Below are 22468 nucleotides of genomic sequence, written 5' to 3'. Positions count from 1 at the left end.
TCTTACTGAGGATCCTGACACAGTTGCAAAAACTGCTAACACAACATTCTCCAAGTCTGAATGCACCCTTAGTCTGATCCAGCAGATCTCTTCCTCTGTCCTTACGCTTCTGTGAACTCTAAAACATCCTTTCTGTGGGGCTGAATTAATTTGGTCTTCTCATGGTCTGTGCTCTTCCCTCCCCTTACAGAGCCATATACTGTTGGCTACAGCCAGTCCAGCTTGATCCACCTGGTGGGACCATCTGACTGCACCATGCATGGATTTGTCCACGGAGGTAAGTTCCCAGTCTGTGTCCATCGCGGCTTTGATGTGCTCTTTTGGTGCCACACTGTGGCTCTGCCAGACGTCCAGTCATTTGCTAGAAAGTCCTGGGTGAACCCTTTGAGGAGGTGCCTGTTGATGCTGGTTTCATTCATTAACTTATATATACTGCTTCCTGTTTCAGCAGAAATCTCTAAGCAGTTCCTTGACATCAGCTGTCATGTAACCTTTTCCTTAACTGCACCCAGGCCTATCTGTCAAGTTCTGCCTACTCTTCCACACACCCCTTTGTTCTGTTGGTCTTGCATTGGAGGCTTTCTGGGCAGGAGTTGTATGTTTGTAATGCATGAGTGCTGCAGAGGTCTCCTACACCTGTTTGGGAACTAGTCAGGGGCTTGGGAGGCTTGAATCAGGAACCTCAGGATTCAGGGCTAGGGTCTTCGATGGTAAGCTGGCTACAACCATACAAATTCAAGCGTCTAGACACACAATCTCAGGTTGTGTAAACATTGGTGCCTGCAATTGGCAGTCTGTGTTACAAAGCCTCTGGGTGAGCGGATGGAATTGTATTTCTTGCTTGCTGTGCTTCAGGTATCACCTTTTTCAGTTACCAGCTCATGCAACTGACTTCAGGGATCCTGAATGGGAGAGGGTCCCCCCCCTCCACTGGCGGAGAAAGAGGAGTGTGGGGGGAGCGCATCGCCCCCGGCAGCGCGATCCCTGTGGGGTGCCATTGTGGCTGCCCTCCTGCCTGCGCTGGGCGCCATGCCCCGGGACGCGCACCAGCTCCGCCCCCCCCCCGCTCTCCATGCCCCCCCCCAGTGCCGGAGCATGAAGCTCTGCCACTCCCCCCCCCCCCGGTCTGGATTCAGGTTGGTGTCCAGTCCCAAGGAGCCAAAGGAAGATATCTTTAATAACATTGTATGTCGTGTTTGTTCTCAATGTAGAGTTCTAGTGGCTTCGGTTTTTGGCCTTCTTCCAGTTGCATTGACTGGATGGATCCATTACATTAAGCCAACCGTTCAGCCAAAAAAAACCCACAAAAAAAACCCCAACCATTCTAGGAAATGTGTTGAGAGACTGAATTGCTCCAAATTTCCCAGCAAAATGCAACATCTGTCGGTTTATGCAAAAAGCTCAGTTGGCACAGACTCTCTTTTCTAGCTGCAGCTCAGCATCTTACTGGCGACTACATCAGCCCTGCGCAGTTTATTCTACCTACGTGTGCTGAAAAATCCTCAACCAACCTCCCCCAACCTGGCACCCTCCAGATGTTTTGAACTACAGTTCCCATCAGCAGTCTGTGTCTGTGTGTGTAGAAAGGAGGAAAAGACAGAGCAGCTCAAAGAGAATGGAATGGTGCCTTTTCCTCCTTTACCTCCAAAGAGATCAATGGAGGGGTGGATGGCAAAATGGTTTGCTCTTAATAGAGATTGTAAAACCATAACTGCTGGTATTTTTGTTGCTTCGCAACAGCTGCCTCTTTCCTAAAATACTGCACCTGCAACTTGACTGTTTAGCAAAATTGATTTTCTCTTGAATAAAATGTTGGCAGATGTGTGCGGGTGATTTGCAGGAACAGTTTTAATCATATTAGGGTAAAGTTGGTTTTTGGCCAAATTAGGCCTAGTTGGAACTTTCTCCTTTAAAAAATTCAAAACTGCCTTGTGCCATTTTCTGTGAAAAACATGGGATTGCTCAAGGCTAGGAAGAGTTTGGGGAATAGAAGGGTGAAATATTGTGGAGCTGTCCCTCCCCCCCCCCCCCAGGCCTGCATGCTGTTCTGTTAGCAGGGCTGGGACAAAATAAAAATAAAAATGAAACCATGCTGGTCTGTGAGCTATCAGATAGATCCAATAATCCAGATTTGCAGCACTTTAGAGGGCAGATGAGAATATAATGCAGGTTTCAGGCACTGGATAAAAAGATCGTCCCCCCCACCCCCGGCCATCAGCTTCTCTGAAACTGAGGCTTCAGTAGTCGTTCTCACTGGGGTGCAGTCTGGCTAGCAGTCCACTCCTCTGCATATCTGCTCAGGAGTAAATCCTATTGAGTTCAAGTGGGTATAGGATTGCAGGCTTCACGCTGCAAAGTTCCTTGGCTTCCAGGTGGCCATTGTGTGACTTGTGCCTTTCCCAGGCATCCAGATGGAGCAGCTGGGAAGAAAGTAATAATGGAAGCTTTGTCAAGCTCACTGCTTGGTGTTTGGGGTGTTGTTTGCAGTGCCTCTCATTTCAGTGTAGCAGCTTTAGATGTGCAAGATCAAACTTTGAGTATCAGCAGAAATCGCAGCATAATTGGCAGCCAGGAGGGCCTGACTGGCAGAAGGCAACAGACGTAGCACAGAGCGTAGCCCTGCCTTGGTGTTCTATTTTTAAAAGGCAATGGAAGTCACGAGATCTAGGAAAGATCCCACCAAGGCCCCAAGGTGAGAACCTTGCCTTAAAATCCACTGTTGACTCTTAATAGATTCTCACAAGCAACCGAGGGGGCTGTCGCTGTTAGGGTGGGCTTGGTGTTCATAATAAAGCACTAGGATCCATCCTCAGCACGAGGAAAGGCCTCAGCCTGTGTCACAGAAGAGCTGTGTCTGAGATTCCTCTGCTGATCAGAATGGTTTCAGTCAAGCTGCCTTCAACAACCTTGGTGACCTCCAAATATTTTTGGACTGCTGCTGCACCCATCAGCTCCAACCGCCAAGGGGGCTGTATAGAAATAAGTCAGTAGGGCAGGATCAGTTATGTGTGCAGGTCCAGTCTCCTCATCTGAAAAAATATATATTGTAGATCTGCAGATGGTACAGACAGAGGCAGCCGAAGTGATCCTCACAAGATCAGACCCAAGTCTTTTTGACTTCTTAGTTTAGAGGGGGGGGAGAGAGAGATGACTGGGGGGCAACATGGGGAGATAATATGATATATGGTTGTAGAATTACGCATGATGAGGAACAAGTGTGTTTCATAATACTGGCATTTGTGTGGTGATCCAATGAGGAAGATTGGGGGTAGATTCAGGTCTGGCCGAAGAAAGCACTTCTCCATACAACACATGGTGGGTTTTTATTTATTTTTTCTTTTTGAGTTCTCCCCCCCCCCCAGTTGTGGTGGTTCTCAGTGGCTTTTTTGGGTGGGGGAGGGTTAAATTTGTGGATGAAGATGTTTGACATCAGTTAATGGTTTGACAGATTGTGAGCCACTTTGGACACAGCCTTGTGGAAAAGCAGCTTGCCAATGAATGCTGTCTGAATAAAGCCTCTATGGTCAGAGGGCTGTTTTGTTTGAGTGCTGCAAGTGAGTTCCACAGAGGCATTTCATTGTAGAAACCAGGATGGAGGACTAGAGGGTGTCTTTGCTTGGATCCAGCTATGGGGCTCTTCATATGTTCTGACAATTAAAGCCGCAGAAGATGATGAAATGGGCAGGTGCTGCCATGGGCTGCAGAAGCAACACACGGACTGTGCTCTGTTATTCAGAGGCTGCAGTGCAGGTAGGAAGAGGCTGGGATAGGCTGAGCTGTGTCTGGCTTGGGGTGTTCCAGCTGCCCGAGATCCTGCATGTTAGAGGAGAGCTAGCCAAGGTGCTCCCTACAGGTGGTCCTGGACTACATCTCCCATCATTCCTGACTATTTGCCATTCTGGCTGGGGCTGATGGGAGCTGCAGCCCAACAACATCCGGAGGGCACCAGGCTGGCAAAAGGCTGAAGCAGAGTAACCTAGATAGATGTGATGGTAATGCCATTTGTTCGGAGTTTTCTTTTAATCAAAATTTAAATCTCCTGCTTGAATGCAGATGAGATGGTGCTTCTAGTAGTGTCAGAGAAGAGAAGTGGTTGCTATAGAAACACTTCATTATGAAGACTCTCCTTGGTAATCTAGACCTGTGTAATTAAAACATACACTTTGGAGAAGGAGGGGGCTCTCAACTTTAAAATCAAGCCACACAAATTAAGTGGAAGCCTTTTGATGGGAGGATTGTGCTGGAGTCGGAACTGACTTGCTAAAAATCCTGTCTCGTGCCTCTAAAAAGAAAGAAAAGTATATGTGTGACTTAGAGTAGAATCCTGGTAACACCTCCCATCGAGCTGGTTTAGGAATAGAATGGCTGATGGATGCTAAGCCCTGGTGACCTCACTGCCCATTTTGTACTTGGGAACCGAAAAGAGGCTGTGCAGACATTTGACACAGAGAACCAGCAATCATGATGCAGGGTTGTCTTTTGTATTGAGCATATATGAATTCAAACATCTAAAAAGCACCTTCCCTCTTCCCCAAGGCATTGACTCCCAGTGACCTAATAAACTTTAGAAAAAGACTCTCTGTCCTCCCCACCCTTTCCACCTGTTTACAAACACACAGAGAGAGACTTTTTATCCACAAAAGACTCTAGTAGGCCTGGTTAGGAAATTCTGACCAGGTGATGCTTCTGAATACCAGATGCTGGGAACTGCAGGAGGAGAGAGTCCTCTTCTCCTTGAGTTCTACTTGCTGGTTTCCCACAGGTAGGTGGTTGACCACTGTGAGAACAACAGGATGCTGGACTAGATGGGCCCCCTTTGGCCTGATCCAGCAGGGCTCTTCTCATGTTCTTAGTTTGAATGGTTGTGGGTCTGTAGCTTTTAAGAGCTGCATTGTAAAGTGGGTATATAATACAGGAATTAAAATTTTGGGGGAAAGGATGTACACCCACCACCAGTGATCCCAGTTTATTTTATAGATCCAGTGCCTTCTCTCAGAACAAGCTCGTTCAGAACAAGCTGTCTCCCTCTCTCCAGCTCCCTGGCTCCCACAGTAGCGGGCCAGATGGTTTCAGGAAGCCCACAAGCAGACTTGGATGACAAGTGTGCCCCTCCAGCAATTGAGCTGAATATGGAGTTCCCGCCTGGTCCTTATTGCTAACAGCCATTGGTGGGCACATTCATGGAGATCTTTTATACAGTGTCAGAACATAAGAAGAGCCTGCTGGATCAGGCCAGTGGGCCACCGAGTCCATCATCTTTGTCTCACAGTGGCCAAGCAGGTGCCTATTATGAGGAACTGGCAAATCAGACCTGAGCACAAGAGCACAGCTTCCAGCAACTGTTAGTCAGAAGCATTTCTGCAACCGACCGTGGAGGTTGAGCATAGGCATCATGGCTAGTAGCTATCGATAGCCCCATGGACACATTCATGATTTGTCTAATCAGCCATCCAAGTTGGTTGCCATCACTGTCTCCTGTTGGAGAGAGTTCCCTCTTTTGTGTGCTGCATGAAGAAGACCTTTCTTTTATCTGGCCTGAATCTTCTGGGCTGGGGTGCGGCATATATGATGGATGGGCCCTGGCCTGGAAGGCGTGGGTTTTTTGCACATCCTGTGGAATCACTGCTTCTTGTTTGTGGCCACAAGGCACTAGACCTCTTGATGTGGATAGGCGTGTGCTGCTTTCCACTCTCCCTTTTGCTGTTCCTCCACAGCCCCTTTTCCCCCACACTTAACTCAGCCTAAAATGCACTCATTACAGCTGCTTCCCTTGTTCCAGGTTGCTCCCCCAGAATGCCAACCTGGGTGCATTGCAGCACTGATCCACACTGCACGTGCTCCTCTACTTTTGTTTGCCTCTCACAGTACACCACAGGCTCTCCCCCAGCAGGGAGTAATGGCTTAACTGCTAGCCCTGGCAGTCTTCATCTTATTGTTTTCCCCATGTTGGGGGCAGGGGGAGTGCTGTTACTAGCCAGGGCCTTGCTGTCCTCGTGATGCATGCAGGGCCAGCCAGTCCCCAGGGTGGCTTGATTAATTGGCCATCACCGCCTGGTTGGGGGCAGCGGCAGGGCAGGGGAGATGGATGCTTTGTTTCAAGGCCTCCTCTGCAAATCGGGGTTAATGCGATTTCATCTGTCTCCAGCAGGCTAACACTAATAGGGCAGCAAGCAGGCAAGAGGAGAGCTGCGTTCAGGAGACATCGCCTTCCAAGCGACTCAGGAGCAAATCATTCCCATGCATTTTTACCCAGCTCCTTGCAAGCACAGGCCCAACTCCCGGGTCAAGGAGTGGCTCTTCTCTCTGAGTTGAGCCTGGTTGTCCTTCATGGGGTCATGGGCTTCAGTTTGCAGCATCTTCAGTTTAAAGGTTTTGAGGTAGTAGAGCTGGGTTCCTGCTGGAGACTTTGGGGAACCAATCAGAATGAACTAGACTTCACCATCCTGATACCCTCCAGATGTTTTGGGCTACTGCTTCCATCAGCTGTGCAGCGACAGCTGAGCTGGTTGGGGCTGGTGGGAGTTGTCACCCAAAATGACTTGCTGGGGGCACCAGGTTGGTGAATGCTGCCTGTAATAGGCAATGTTAGGCTAGGTGAACTAATGGTCTGGCACAGTATTTGCCAGCTTCCTATTCCTGAAGAGTAGCTCAGTCCCAAGAAAGTAGCAGTTGGTTAACCTGTTTAACCTCATGTTGCACCCCTTGGGGATGCTGCAGACTAAATCCTGTGGTCCCATCCAGGCAGTGCATGCTCTCTACTACTGAGCTGTAACTCTCTGCCAATTTTTGGACTTTTATCCCACTTCAAGCACCATGGCTATGTATTCTTTGGCATGGAGAAACAAAAGTTGAATTAACTTGGAAGGTGGGCAATATGCGTTGTTTTCCATCCCCCTCCTTGCTAGGTATATTTTAGCAGAGAATTGCTTAGTGATATATTGGTGTGCTGTTGTGTGTGCTGCAACTTTCCCTACTCTATTGATATTCACTTCTCTGTTTCAAAGCAGAAACAAAAAAAACCTCAGGGCTACTGTCCTATGTGTGTGCCCATGCCCATTTGCATATTGTGTTTAAAAAGAAAACACCCCCAAACCTGGAGTGAGTTTGCCTGTCAAACAGATAACCTGTAATTTGGCTGCCATCTATGAAATGACAAATCTCCTCTTCTGACACCAAACACAAAATTACTGAGAAATGTCTGTGTAATTATTCTTGTTCTCGTTAGGTGACAGCTTGAATGAAGTGGCTGTAAAAGTTGGGGAAATGTGGATGCTGATAGACAGGAAGGGCATGGTGGAAAACCTTAACATATCCTGCTAAATGAACTTCTTTATAAAATGGGTGAAGGTCTCTGGACCTGTTGGGACTGTGAGATGGAAACAGTTTTATGTGATGTTCATTGGTGTCCACAGGCAATAAATCTCTGCTCTATTGTTGAAGGGAAAATCCTAAGACACCTTTTTGAGAAGCTGAAAAATGTGTGGCCTGTACGATCCATGTTGCAGGTCAAAGCTTGCTATGCACCCCTTGCCTTATTTTTAAAATTTTATTTCATCAACACTGTCCCATGTGGAGTCCCCCTCCCCCTCCTAGGTCATAAGAAGAGCCCACCAGATCAGGCCAGTGACCCATCTAGTCCAGCATCCTGTTCTCATAGTAGCCAGCCAGATGTCTCTGGGAATCCAACTCTCCTCTCCTGCAGTTTACAGCAATTGGTATTCAGAAGCAGTGCTTCCTCCAATTGTGGAGGCAGCAATGCTTCTGAATACCAATAGCCACCAATACCCATGAATTTGTCTAATCCTCCTTTAAAGCCAACCAGGTTTGAGTCCAACCCAAAGCTAGTCTGATAAAAATAAAATAAAAGGTAAAAGCCTAAAGCAGCCGAATGGAGGAAGATGGAACAAAAGTTAATTTACTCCAAAATTATGGTGAAGCAAATGAGCTTATAATATACCAAACATCAATAAAGCACGAAGCTTGGAAGCTGATCAGAAACCAGTGGAGATCTGATAACATTGAAGTTGGTGTTCCAAAGGGGACAGCCCTACCTGTTGCAGACAGAATTGGCCATTTTGTGCCTGCTGACATTACTAAAGGCAGCCTCACACGGTGTAGCTTTGATGTGATCCAAGTGTGACAGTGTCAAGACCTGCTTTTTCTAAGAAAGGGCATTGCTGCCGCACAAGTTGAATCTCTGCAAAAGCATGTCACGCCACAACTACTGACCTGATGTATCATGGAGCAGAGCTTGGTTCCAGGAGAACTGTAAGCTGCTCTTGGGTGGGGAGGGGGGGCACTCTCACCCTGTAGGACCACCTGTGTCCCTATAAATCGGGATCTACCAAACTTTTTTCTTATTTGGTTTAAGTCTCAGTTTGTTAGCCCACATCCACTTCATACCACTGTGATGCTGGTTCCAGACGTCCTCTCTGAGGTCACGTGGAAAGGGGAGAGAGACACAGAGTGGCACTGTACTGTCCCCCCCCCCGCCCCCCGCCAAACATAGCTAAATGCTGGCACAGTTTCACAACCATGAGTGCAAAGATAAGATCATGGTTTGAGTTTGAGAATACAGTTCGGATTTTTAAAGCTCTCACGTGTTATCCCTGGCTGTGTTTTGAGACAGACATAAGCATGGCCCATGTAGTCCAGCCTCCTGTTCTCTCAGTGGCCAACCAGATGCCTGTAGGAAACCAGCAAGCATCCTTTGGCTTCCAGAAACTGGTGTTCAGAAGCATTATTCTCTCCAGCCGTGGATGCAGAGCATAGCCTGACTTAGTAGCCAGTGTGGCAGTGAGTTCCATAGTTTCGCTATTTGAAGAAGGACTTTCTTTTATCTTCCCCGAATCCTCCAATGTTCAGCTTCATGAGGTGTCCGCGAGACCCGGCCTGCCACTGATGAGCTGTGCTTAGGACAGATCCCCACATTAAACAAGAGATGCAGATGCCACTTAAACAGCTTTCCTATTTTGCATGATTCCCCCATAACATATAGGATCACTTGTCCCTCTCTTCCATGCTGCTCCATCAGTGCACTGAGCATTTCCACCCTTGCTTCTAGGGAAGCACACAGCATGATGGGGGAAGTGACGGTCCTTGTTTTAGGAAGACAACATGCTCTTCCTCCTGTTGCTGTTGCTTTAACAGCAGTGCAAGGAAGGAAGTCACGGTTCTAGTGAGCGTGCACTTGCCAGGGTATTTTTAGTAACTGTTAGCTTCCCTGTCAGTTGGAGCCACACTGCCTTGCTTCAGGCCGGGGGGTGGGGGGGCGGCTGCATCTCTATGGAATACGCTGAAAGCAAGTAGTAAAAGAAATGGTGTTGCGTCTCTCTCTGACTTCCCAACCTGTACGCTGTTTATTTCACAGGCCATAATGCTAGGCAGCGAAGAACACTGTGTGTGTGTGTGTGTGTGTGTGTGTGTGTGTGTGAGAGAGAGAGAGAGAGAGAGAGAGAGAGAGAGAGAGAGACTTGCAAGCCATTTCCCCATGTCAATCTGATTCTTTTGCCCCATTCTAAAAAGCCTGATGTCTGCCCACGTGGACCAAATGTAGTGGCATGCAGGCAGTCTTTCAGAAAACCAGTCTCAGACGTGCAATAGATGCAATAGATTGGACCAGGAGATTATTTTAATTGATTACAAGGAGCACAAGGCAGCACATATGGTTCTTCCTTTTCCCCATTTTATCCTTACAACAACCCTGTGAGGTAGGTTAGGCAGAAAGAGGCGGAGTGACTGACCCAAGGCCACCCAGTGAGCTTCATGACCGAGTGGGGTTTTGAACCCCGGTCTCCCAGGTCCTAGTCCAACAAATTTAACCGTTGCGGCAACCATTGGCTCTCAGTGAGAGCGAAACTGTCAGCACAAGGGGGCTTTGCTGTCTACAGCTCCCTGTGCCTCCCAGTGGGACACAGGCAGGGGGTCTGGGGCCTGCAATGGGATGGAGAAATGAGGAGGCTTTAGTGGCCCTGTCTCACTCAGTCCTAATCTGACCCTTTTAGCACTACCCCATGCTAGTTTACCCAGCCATCATCTCCTGTGGAGGTGCTCAGGAGCATGGTTGGATGCAGTCCCAGATATACCATATTTTCCCGTGTATAAGACTAGGTTATTTTCCTAAAAAATAATGTCAAAAATTTGGGGGCGTCTTATACATGGATAGTAAAATACACAATTTTTTCTTAAATTGGAGTCCCCCAGAATAGAGGGCTTCTTATACATGGGGGCGTCTTATAGACAGAAAAATATGGTAGTTGTCTCTTCCTGTGTTGCTTCCAGCTAATGATAAAGAGAGCAGGATGCTTGGAGCATCCCTCTGTTCAAAGTGCACTACCCAGAGTGGCTTGCCCGTCACCTAATTTATTATACTTCCAGGACCGAGAGAACATGGGCAATCTTATTTTTTAATCTCTCTTTTTCAAATATAGGTACGCCAGGAATTTAAAAGGCCTGTAAATCTTCAGTGCAGCTGTGACCTTTGTGTTGTGGTTACATCTTTGATTTTGTGCTGCATTAGATTTTCATAGTGTCCTTTTTTTGTACAGCTACTTTTAATTTGTCCAAGGAAACTGTCATTATTGTATTGCATATATGTATAAAAAGCACTGTAAGTAAATAATTTCTTCCCCACTCGGGGATCAAAGCGGTAGCACCAAAATTTCAAGCAATTCATCTCCCACCCCCCACCCCCTGTTTGGTTTTGAAGATGCTCTCAAGGCAAGCCTTTAAAAATGTAGTATAAGCACTGATAACTGGGAAACACTGGCCTGCGAGTGCTCCAGTTGGAGAACAGGCTTTACTTTGTCTTCATGGAAGACAATCTTACTCAGCTAGGAGTGTGAGCAGCTACTTCACATCCTCCCCTCCCAAAGGCCTCTATGCTGCTTAAAAATCTTGTCAGAATGGATGTTGACTTGTGCATAAGTCACAGTCCTTCCTCTTTCCCCCTCCCCTCCTTTCTTACCTGCTGTGATGAATGCTCCACTTGCCTGTAACACTTGCTGTGCTTTGCCTTAAATTGCTTTGCCTGTTTTTTTCCTGTAGAAGAATGGCTTGGCCTCTTCTTTTATGTTCCTTAAACCTTGTGGGGAAGTGGAAATTGAAGCCTGGAGGAAGAATGCAGGCTTCCTTTTGATCAGAGACCGTTCCAAAAGAGAGTCTGGAGGAAAGGAATTCTGTTTCCCCGCAGACCTTAAAATTTCAGTGCATTTTATTGTCCTTCCAAAATCAGCTACATTTTCTCTGAAGATCTTAGGGCCTTGTTAAGCTGCAGTATGTATTGTGCATTTATTTAAAATGTTTGTGTCCTGCCGTTCCAAAAATGGCTGTTGGGCCCAACAAAGAAAAAGGAATTTGAAAATACAGTAAAAATGCTTAAAACATTACTACTTCAAAGAAGAAACAGCAATAAAAGAGCAGAGGTAAACTCCAGAGTTCACTAAGATCACTAGCAACCAAAGACCTTCCTTAAAATACCATATTTTTTGCACCACAACACTCACTTTTTCCCTCCTAGAAAGTAAGGGGAAATGTCTGTGCGTGTTATGGAGGGAATGCCTACGGGTGGCATGCCTACGGATTTTCCTCCTCTAAAAACTATGTGCGTTGGGTGCGTGTTATAGAGCGAAAAATACGGTAGGTCTTCATCCTGCAGTGGAAGACCCTCCAGGAAGGGGCGAGGCAGATCTCTTCGGGATGGGTATTGTAGATTCTGGCTGTGCCCTACTCCCAAAGGCCTCTCTGGTCAGTCAGGATTTTGGAACTCTTAAGAATTGATATTAAGAGAATGCGTTCCTTTACAGTCTAGCTAGCTGTGGACCTCTGTCCTTAGCTCTTATCCCCTTTCTAGAATTCAAATAACAAGCTTGCACAGAAAGGATTGATAGCACTCACTGGCTGCTGCTCCTCGACAGGAAATTGCTAAAAACTGGAAACAAGCCTCAAACTTGTCTCTCTGTCTGCTTTGCTCGACCGAGCCTGGAGAGCTTTCTTGGCAGAAAAGCTCACAAATGAAAGAAGTCTGCACAAAGACCTAATTAAACAAGATTTATTCACGAGAATTTGGTTCACATTTGTAGTATCTGCTGTGAAACGCACCAATCTGTATACTCCCATCTGGTTCACAGATAAAAGTTTGGAGGATCTGCTCTTTGACAATATACTAACTAATGGCCTGCCGGGCTGAGTCTGCCATATCATCATGGAATATTTCAGTGTTTATGTCATGGTATGACTCCTGGAACGTCGTTATGTTCTTTGTTCTGTGGCTTTTCCTGTTTTGTTTTAAACAAACACACAAATACTTTTGGGGGGAAAAGATCCAGCTGCTGGAGGGAAGTTGGGGTGTTTCCTCAGTGGTGTTACTGAGTGCTGAAAACTTTAACTAGTCATGTGTAGCTAATTCCTAAGATAAGAATTCAAGGCTGCTGGGAAGACATAACCTCTGCTTTTTGAAGCCCTACCAGGGCCGCGTCCACACAGCAGTTGATTCTATTTCCCCAATTTCCCCCAAACTGCATTGTATTTGAGCCTTCACATGACGTAAAAGCCACTTCTGGAAAACTAATGGAACACAGTGCATGTTTAACGCTCATTTCCATGTTATTTGATTCCAGGAGAGATCTGTTTGCAACCCCCTTAAGCTGGAAAATTGTGGGAGCAAAGTGACAAAATTTGGGGTAGTATACCGGCTTACAGGGACGCGGGTGGTGCTGTGGGTTAAACCACAGAGCCTAGGACTTGCCGATCAGAAGGTCGGTGGTTCGAATCCCCGCAACAGGGGAGCTCCCATTGCTCGGTCCCTGCTCCTGCCAACCTAGCAGTTTGAAAGCGCGTCAAGTGCAAGTAGATAAATAGGTACCGCTCCGGCGGGAAGGTAAACGGTGTTTCTGTGCACTGCTCTGGTTCTCCAGAAGCGGCTTCGTCATACTGGCCACATGACCAGGAAGCTGTACACTGGCTCCCTTGGCCAATAAAGCGAGATGAGCACCGCAACCCCAGAGTCGGCCACGACTGGACCTAATGGTCAGGGGTCCCTTTACCTTTACCTATACCGGCTTACAACTCTTCCTGCTATTTTTATGGGTGTGGGGAACATGGGGGAACAGAAACATGCCTGTGTGGAAAGCAGGGAGAGATTAGTGACATTTGTTTTTATGCCACCTGTGTGCACTGGTATGAATAAAATGTAGCACAGCATGCCAGTATAGCAGTAAAATAGCCAGAGTTCTGTAACCTGCAGTGTGAACGGAATGTTAAGGGAACTGATGGGCTAGCATTATAAAACTAAGGCAATATTATCCATGCTCATGCCTCTTAAGCCCAGCTATGAAGGAAGCCCCACTCTGGCTTCAGAGGCATGCCATATGCTTCTGAGCCTGGTGTGGTTTTGGGGGAGGGGGTTTGCATCCTTAAGATTTAGAAACATGCATGTTTTAAAATAACATAAAAAATGATACACTCAACCTGCTGAATTCTGTGGGCTGTGCCAGTTTCTGCACTTCCGTAGAGAAGTTGTATGATTTATTTTCTGCAGCCTGAAAGAATGGCCACCAGGATAGAACAGAGTAATTTTTGCATGCTTCCAAACAGCAGCTTTCCAGTCCTTAAAGAGGAAAAATCTGAAAGCCTTTTTGCAGGTTCTGCTCAAGACTTAGGAGCCAGAGGAGGAATGTGGGGAGCCCAGTGGCTGAGGGTGGAAGAGGGCAATTGGGTTGCTTATTGCCCAGAGTGGCTGGGGCAGCCCAGTCAGATGGGGCAGGCTTCCTCCTCTTGTGGCTGCCTCAGTTAATAACTGGCCATTCTCTTTCCTGCAGGTGTTACTATGAAGCTGATGGATGAGGTAGCTGGGATCGTTGCTGCTCGCCATTGCAAGACCAACATAGTCACTGCATCCGTGGATGCCATCAATTTCCATGAAAAGATTAAAAAAGGTAAATTGGTGGGGGTGGGCATAAGCATTTCATTTTTTCTGTTGCATTTACACTTTCATGGCCCAAGACGCTGGCCTTAATCCCAAGTCAGACGGAGGGTCCAAAGACTTGAGGAAGAAGAGGACCAGATGCCTGAACTGCTGTAAGAGACAGCAAATTGGCTGCCCTGCTAGAGATCGCCACATGGAAGGAGGAACATAAGGAGGTGCCTTATGCTGAGTCAGACCATTGGTGGATCCAGTTCAGTGTTGTATGCACTAACCAGCAATGCATCTCCAGGGGTTTAGGCATGGAGCCCTATCATGAGGTGCTGGGGATGGCATACCGGGTTTTTTGAATGCAAAGCTGATGTTCTACTATGGACAATTCATCCTTCCCAAGTGAAGAGTCCTTGCAGGCAGTGAGGTCTCCTCTGCTCCTTAGAAAACAGTTTCACCTCCCCAGATTCCCTTGTATCCCTGTAGACCACTGTGACCAGCTTGGGGCTTCAGGAGGCATCCCACGCCTGAGGAACTGCATGCTTTCTCCTAGGGGGCAGGACTTCAAACACCCCTTTCTCTGCAAAGCCCATATCAGCCTTGAGTTGGCTCCAGGCAAGCCATACTCCAAGCTCCCTGCTGGTCAGCCAGTTGCATCTGGCCTGAAGGTGCTGTCAGCCCACAGGGAGCTCTCTGTGGTCCTGACGACTTGCTGCCCAGCCTGCACTTTATGCCTGTGCCCAGCTCAGAACATCCCTGGCAGAGCACTGCTTCTTCCGCTGGGTTTTTTTTCCCAAATACGCTTGCCGTGCAAAGACAAAGGGAAACTGGGTAGAAGGGAGATCTAGATTCTGCTCTGCAGAATCCTACATGATTTTTATTATTATTTTATGAATTATATTTATTTGTATCCCGCCTTTCTCCCGGACCAGGATGCAAGGCAGCTTACGTGTATTTAGATATAGTACAAAAAGCTAAAAGCATATGAAAGATAATCATTGAAACAACAATTAAACTGCAATAGAATTAAAATAATATGGAATATATATTTGAAAATACAGAGTGTACATTGCATTGCAATGAAAGGAAGGTGATCCCAGCATGGATCTTTGAAAGCTGCCACACCTTGTCTCCTAGCAGGGAGGGAGAAATGCTCAGTTTTCCAGCAAGGGCATGGAGTGTCAGTGGCCTTCCAAGCAGGGCTTCGTTTCCCCCATACTGAACCAATACTGAATGCTCTGTTATGTGTATAGAGAGAAGTCAGTATATATTTCCCCCCATCTCTCTGCTGAATCAGGCAGAGAGCCATCCAGTCCAGCTTTGGTTCCTAAGAGCGGTGAGCCGCAGGCAGGATGAGAGCATGATAGCTTTTTCCTTCTGCCTAAATACTAGGTGCACAGACAGTGGCATGCTATCACTGAACCATGCAGGGGTGCAGCAGGCAGTCTCCCTTGTGGGCACATCCAGCTGGGTCACAGGAGCCCTCAGCTGTTTCTTTTGATCCACAGTGTGCCCCAGCATGTGGGTAGTGCTGAGACTCTTTGAGGAAAACACATGAAAACATTAGTAGGGTGTGGGAAGGAGCTCCCCCTCTTGACTCAGTGACATTTACCTTTGAGTTGAGAAGCAAGCCCTTCCCTTCTGATTGTCAGTTGCCGCGTTGACTTTTGAGCATGTTCTGTTTCTGAAAGCTTGACTGGATTAAATTAGCTCTCAAAATCTTTATGGGATAGAATGTGGGTCAGAGGTGTTTACCCCTGCGTGGAGAGAAACAGCCTCCTGAATGGCTGACTTTTCCAACTCAGTGTTGGGTCTCTGACTGCAGTGGAAAAATCCCATGAATTTCAGCAGGAGTTCATAGAGTTCCAATTCGGCGTTGTTCTCTTTGAGCCGCCAGCTTTTTCCTGGCAACATTGAAGCTAATCTGAGATCTGTAATGAACACCCCTGACCTACCGCAATAAACCTTTTTTAAAAAACAACAATACACACATATGCACATAACCTTCTCTCCATTAAAGCTGGGAGAGAATTTACTTTGCTCCAAATTTTAAAGCTGGCATATCTTAATTCACACCTCTCAAACCTAATTGTAATGATCGGATTGTAATGATCCTTTAGAGTTTGCTAGACGGTTCTCTCCTCAAAAAAACATACAAAAATGCATTTGAAAAAGGTGTGTGTTGGGATAAAATACCTTTCGAAGCTTGAAATAAAATACTTCATCACAATACCTATCTAAATGCATATTTAATTTTTGTGTGTGTGGATTTCTGGTTTTTTTTTAGAAAATTTCAGATTAATGTGGAAACAGGGCAGGACAAAATTAGGATTAAACAATGAGAAATTGACAATTAGCATAGTGATCTGTTCATTCCTGCTTTCTGAAATAGGAAATGACGCAGCCTGATTTGCCGGTTCGTGGGGTGCCTTGTTGTCGGCAGGGCTTTTCAGCCTTGCAGGTATTAATCTAGTCCTAGGAAGCCAAACCCTTCCTAAATGGAGATGAGCTTCTTGCCTAGCCAGGCTGCGTGCTCTTCCTTCTCAGGGGTGAACTGGGAAAAAGCAAGCTGCCTTTTGCTCCCACCCACACTAGCCGGGGCGCACAGTAAGGAATAATTGCCGCTTGTCTGTCCCTTTCCCAAGGCAAATTCATACCAGAAGTGACAGCTCACCAGCTGCAAGTCACTGGGGTGGACGCCTTTCACAGCTGACTTTAAAATTACATGAACCCTGGGACTTGCCTCTTTCTCTGTCAATGTTTTTTTAAAAAAACAAACCCGAAATTTATTATCCAAACTGGGCATTTGGGCAGGGAGGGAGTGCGATTTCCCTCCCATCTTCATGTTTTACATCTGTGTTATTTACCTACCACACAATGCAGTTGAGAATGGAGGCGTGCAGGATATGTTCCTTTCTTGACATTTTTATCTGCTTTCTTTCTATGCTGGATCACCAAAGGTAGTGCTTAATCCTCTAGAGATTTTGTTTGTTTGTTTATGTTTATGTTACTATGCTGGAATCAGATAGGCCCCTGTTCAAAAGCAAAACAAAAACCAGGAAAAGTATTTGGGTTTTTTTGTTGGGGGGGGCATGTTTGTGTGACAAGGTATTAAGGTTTGCTGTTTACAGTAAAGTTGTCAAGTTATGCAGGGTTTGGAAGTCAATGTTAATTTCAATGTTGATACATTGCTGATTCATTTGTCCCCTTCTTCGGATGGTTGCTGGAGATATGAATTGCAAAAAGCAATACATGGGGGCTAAATCCTCAATTAAACCTTAGCTGCTGCTTCAAGGAACTGTTTTGTTCAGATGAGAGTTTCACTACTTTGAAAACATTTAGATCCTCTCTTCCCCCTTGCTGACACCTTGGTCCGGCAGCGTTGCATTCCCCCACTCACATTAATTGGGGTCTAACTGGCCACAATAACCTTCAAAATAGCAAGTTATTTGTTCTAATTTTTGCACTCAGGGAAAAACTGCTGAGCGTTCTAGAATGCGGAAGCAGGAGGTGACCAACAGTGCTGATCCTGCCTCAGTTGCTAGCACAAAGCCATCCATAACACACCAAAAACATTGGTTGCAGAGCAGCCTGGTACGTTTATGTGTTAACAAATAAATCTGCTGCCACCGCTGCAAAATTGTTGGGGGTCTTGTGAGGGGGCGGTACAAACCATTTGGGTAGGCCATGGGTTAGCCGCCACTTTCCTACACAACTTGTGTCTTCAGTTTCTGTCCACCTGCCCATCCATCTGCTTTTAGGCCCCACGAACAGCACCAGAGGTCTCCCTTCTTTAGGCACCCCTGCCAGGTGAGGTGTGTGGCGACTGAAGAGGCTGCTTTGTCCCCCGTGGGGAGCCCTTCGTGCAGAACTCTCTTCTGCAGAAAGAATTGATGGGGGCATTAATTTTTTTAGGTACGAAGACTTCTCTCCCCCCCCAATGACTTTTAATTGTTGTTTATCTCTGCTGGCTGTTTCGAATGTGTTAATGCAGAGATGTGTGATCTCAGGCCCAAAAGAGGCCCCCAGAACTCTCTTTTCAGCCCCTCGGAACTCTCCGCAGGCCACACCCCTTGTTGGTCCTGCTCTGCACCCTCCTGACATTCTTTTGCCTGGCTGGAGCATGTCCCTGAACTGTGCTAATGGCTCCTGCTTCCATGGATGGAGAGGGGTGTGTTCATGTGTATAGAGACTTCCGTGTGACTGGAATGTAGCCTATTGGAGGAAGGTTAAGAGCCACATTATTTCATCTGGCTGTGACCACCAGGGTACTGGATACCTTTGTTCACAGAAAATTCCATGAGAAACACATACACCCAGTGCAACAAACTCTGGCATGACACATTCTGTGACTGAGCCTCCAGCTGCGTGTAAGAAGACAATAACATTGCAAGACGGCTTCCACACCTTCCAGGTGTCTTTGCTCCTGCCTTTACCTGTCTCTGGGGTATTTGCTATAGGGAAAAAAAGGAAATCATGAACCTGTTAAAATTTTGCCCAAATAGATCTTATGAAGAAGTATTAGACATGCACTGGAGATGAGCTGCCCTTGTGGAGAAATACCAGCAGTTCCCAAATGTTATAAGCGTCTTACAGCTAGGGGGGTGCTGTCAAGCTTGGCGTTAACCAAGTAACATCTAATGTGTTTGCAGAGAATGCTATCTGAGTGTGCCATCTTGTTACAGAGCTGAGAAAGGTTCAGATAAGGGCAACAAGAATTGTCAAGGGATTGTAGCACCTCCTCTATGAGGAAGCGGTTAAGCATTTGATTCTTTTAGTTTGTGGGAGAAGGTTGACATGATGGAGGTGCATAAAATTATGCAGTGTGTGCAGAGAAGTTCTCTCGTAATAAGAATTCAGGATCATATTGTGAAATAAGAACATAAGAAGCGTGTGCTGGATCAAGCCAGTGGCCAATCTAGCCTAGCATCCTGTTCTTACAATGGCCAACTAGTTGCCCCCAAAGGAAACCTGCAAGCAGGATCTGACCACAAGAGCACTCTCCCGCCGTGTGGCTTTCGCTGTAGAAGTAGAACATAGCCATCATGTTTAGTAGCCATTGATCTCCTCCATGAATTTGTCCAACCCTCTTTTAATGGAGATTTGGACTGTAGATTCAGGACAGACAAAAACAAACAAACTGTCCATTCACACAGTGCAGAAATTTGTACTTCACTGCCATGGGGTGTGCTCATGGGCATCTTTAAAGAAGGATTAGACAAATTAATGGAGGAGGATGTATTATCTGTTATTATTTGCTCCCTGATACTGAATGGTGCCTCCATGCTTTAGAGACAGGGTGCTTCTGAATGGCAGTTCCTGCAGGTCATCAGTGAAACGAAGGGATGGCCGCCTCAGTGTTGCCTAGCGGACTTCAGTGATTTCAGACCTGGCTCCTTCCTTGAACCCAGACATGCATCTGTCTGGTACTGGTGCTGCAACCGATCATAGACCAGGCTGCAACCCAGCTGTGGGTCCCAAGCCCACAAGTTGCTGTGGGACAGCCTGGGGCTCACCAGATGTTTTGAGATACCACTCCCATCAGCCTTAGCCAGCATAGCTGTATGATGCTGGGGGTGACAGGAGCATGAACCTCCTGACTGAGGCTAATGGGAGCTGTGGTTCCAAACATCTAGCGGGCTCCAGGCTGACTTGGGCCACCCCTCTCAGCAGCTGGAATTCTGTATCTGAGGGGGAGGGGTGTCTGGCACTAGCTATGTTTTTCCTTTTCCAACCAGATGTGTGTCTGGGGAGGGGGAGGGGACACACACACACACACACACACACACTGTTCTGGGGATCAGTCTTGTTTGCTTTCCATGCTAAGGGATCCGTTTCCTTTCCTTCACATCACAAAGGAGGCTTGAAATTACAGATAATAGCATCTCTTAACAGATGGAACCTGCTGTTTCTCTTTTAAATGTCAAAACTGATTAGGTGCTCTTATTCAATCGCAGAGATGTGGAAAAACCATCTGACTTTACTGTTCCTCATCCATCCCCACCCCCCAGTGTGTGTTTTAACGATAGTCATGTGTTCTGGATTGGCTCTTTCCCTCTCTTCTCTCTCTCTCTCCCCCCCCCCACTCTAATGCTTAAAGTTGCAGAGTAGGCTGTTCCGTGCATGAATAAAACAGCAGATTCAGGCTGTTAACCTAAAAAAGGGAGGGAGTGCATGGGAGCACAAATCTACAACCCAAGTTTCAGTAATTCAAAAACACGCCTGACATTTGCAGCCCGTCAGGCAAATGCACAGAGGGTGGTGAGGCGTGGCAGAAGAACAGGTGCTGAAATGAGCAGGCCAGAGTATTCCAAGATGTAGGCAGGGTCTTTGTGTTTCTTGACTTTTGTGGTGGAAGGAAGTGGGCACCAACCTACAGATTTGACTTAATAATATGATTTAATAAAATGCCTCCAGCCAGGATTGGTGTGATGCGCTCAAGGCTGAAATGTGCACCCAGCCATTTGGCGCACGCAGGCCTTGGGCTGCATTGAGCTTAGGTGTACTCAGAGTAAACCACTTGAAATTAATGGGCTGAGCAGGTCCAGCACTGAATACAGCACGTCATGAACCTATTCTGAAAGGTTTTGCCACTGCATGCCTTTTTCCTCCAACGCTGTTCATTTTACAAAACACCCTCTTGTTGTCTCTTCCTGGGGTGGTAAAGAGCGACTGCTTGAGAGAAGTTCCTGTGCCCAAATGGATCCCCCTGTCAGCTACAGTCTCTCAGCGGGTTATATAACGTGGGTGTCTCTGGAGGAGCATGTTAGGTTGATTCCTGGGGTAACACGTCAGTGCTGTTGCAATGAGTCTTAAAATCAGGAATGGTGTGAAAACAGGAAGAGCCTGTGGGTTCAGGCCAAAGGGGGCCCAAGTAGTCTAGCATCCTGTTCTCTCAGTGGCCAACCAGATGCCTGCCACAGGCATGACTTGAGCACAAGAGCCCTCTCCCCTCCTGTGCTTTCCAGCAATGTATTCAGAAGCATTGCTGTTTCCAACTGTGGAGGGAGAGCATAGCCATCATGCTTAATGACCATTGATAGCCTTATCCTCCACGAATGTGTCTAGTCCTCTTTTCAAATCATCCAAATAGGTGGCCATAGCTGCCTCCTGTGGGAGTGAGTTCCATAGTTTAACTATGATTTGTATTCAGGTATCTGTGTATCTGAAGTTGTATTCAGGTATCTGTGTATCTGAAGAAGTGTGCATGCACACGAAAGCTCATACCAAGAACTAACTTAGTTGGTCTTTAAGGTGCTACTGGAAGGAATTTTTTTTAATTTTGACTATGGCAGACCAACACGGCTACCTATCTGTAACTTGTATTCAGGTAGGTAGCCATGTTGGTCTGATGCAGTTGAAATATATATAAAAATATATAAAAAAATTGTCCAGTAGCACCTTAAAGGTAAAGGGACCCCTGACCATTAGGTCCAGTCGTGACCGACTCTGGGGTTGTGGCGCTCATCTCGCTTTACTAGCCGAGGGAGCCGGCGTACAGCTTTTGGGTCATGTGGCCAGCAGGACTAAGCCGCTTCTGGCGAACCAGAGCAGCACACGGAAGCGCCGTTTACCTTCCCGCCGGAGCGGTACCTATTTATCTACTTGCACTTTTTGGTGTGCTTTCGAACTGCTAGGTGGGCAGGAGCAGGGACCGAGCAACGGGAGCTCACCCCGTCGCAGGGATTCGAACCACTGACCTTCTGATCAGCAAGTCCTTGGCTTTGTGGTTTAACCAACTAAGTTTGTTCTTGGTATAAGCTTTCATGTGCATCTGAAGAAGTGTGTATGCACACGAAAGCTTATACCAAGAACAAACTTAGTTGGTCTCTAAGGTCCTGAATCTTCCAATATTCAGCTTTGCTAGTGGTTGTCCATTCATGTTGTGAGATAAGGAGAAAAACTTCTTTCTATCCCCTTTCTCTATGCCATGCATACTTTTATAAGCTCTCCCAACTCCTTCTTCCGTAATGCCAGAACCCAGGGTCATCCAGGGAAATTGTCTGGCAGCAGAAGCAGACCTTCACACAAATCATAATTTAATTTGCAGAATTCACTGGCAGAAGGTGTCACGACTGTCCGTAGCATAAGCAGCTCATGAAGTCACCCACACAAAGTTCAGGGTGCTAATTCTGGTGTATAAAGTCCTATACAGCTTGGGACCCAGGTTACCTGAAAGATTGTCTCACCTCTTATATACCGAGTCGATCACTGTGCTCTGCATATGGGGAACCCCCCCCCACTTGAATATTAGACAGGCACTGTTTCTGCACCTACCAAAAACCTTCCTCATTCAGCAAGCCTTTTAAGCTGAGATCTTTCCCACACTGCATCTGTATCTGGATATCGTTTTTTATCACTTGTTCATTGTCCTGGGCTCCTTTGAGAGGAAGGTGGGAAATACATTTAACAAATAAATAAAGCCCAAACTCAGACCTCCTTAGCCTTCATCAATTAGCCTTATGTGTCTTCAGAGTATGGAGCCTCCATGTTTAGAGGCAGTGTACCTCTGGGTTCTGGTTGCCAAGCAACAGCAGCGAGAGCAGGATGTTGTTT

General features: G+C 46.7%; 1 protein-coding gene across 3 annotated transcripts in view; it reads left to right on the top strand.

Moving 5' to 3' along the window:
* Nucleotides 1–22468, top strand: part of ACOT7 (acyl-CoA thioesterase 7) — a 73275-nt gene that overhangs the window by 34969 nt on the left and 15838 nt on the right. For all 3 annotated transcript variants that reach the window (XM_082230406.1, XM_082230407.1, XM_082230408.1), the window contains 2 exons: nucleotides 191–277; nucleotides 13818–13934. In XM_082230406.1, coding sequence (XP_082086532.1) covers nucleotides 191–277; nucleotides 13818–13934 — 204 coding nt within the window. The remainder of the gene's footprint in view (nucleotides 1–190; nucleotides 278–13817; nucleotides 13935–22468) is intronic.

This window comes from Podarcis vaucheri (genome assembly GCF_965113315.1).
Source record: "Podarcis vaucheri genome assembly, chromosome: 7".
Taxonomy (NCBI): Eukaryota; Metazoa; Chordata; class Lepidosauria; order Squamata; family Lacertidae; genus Podarcis; species Podarcis vaucheri.
This window is presented reverse-complemented; position numbering and strand designations above follow the sequence as displayed.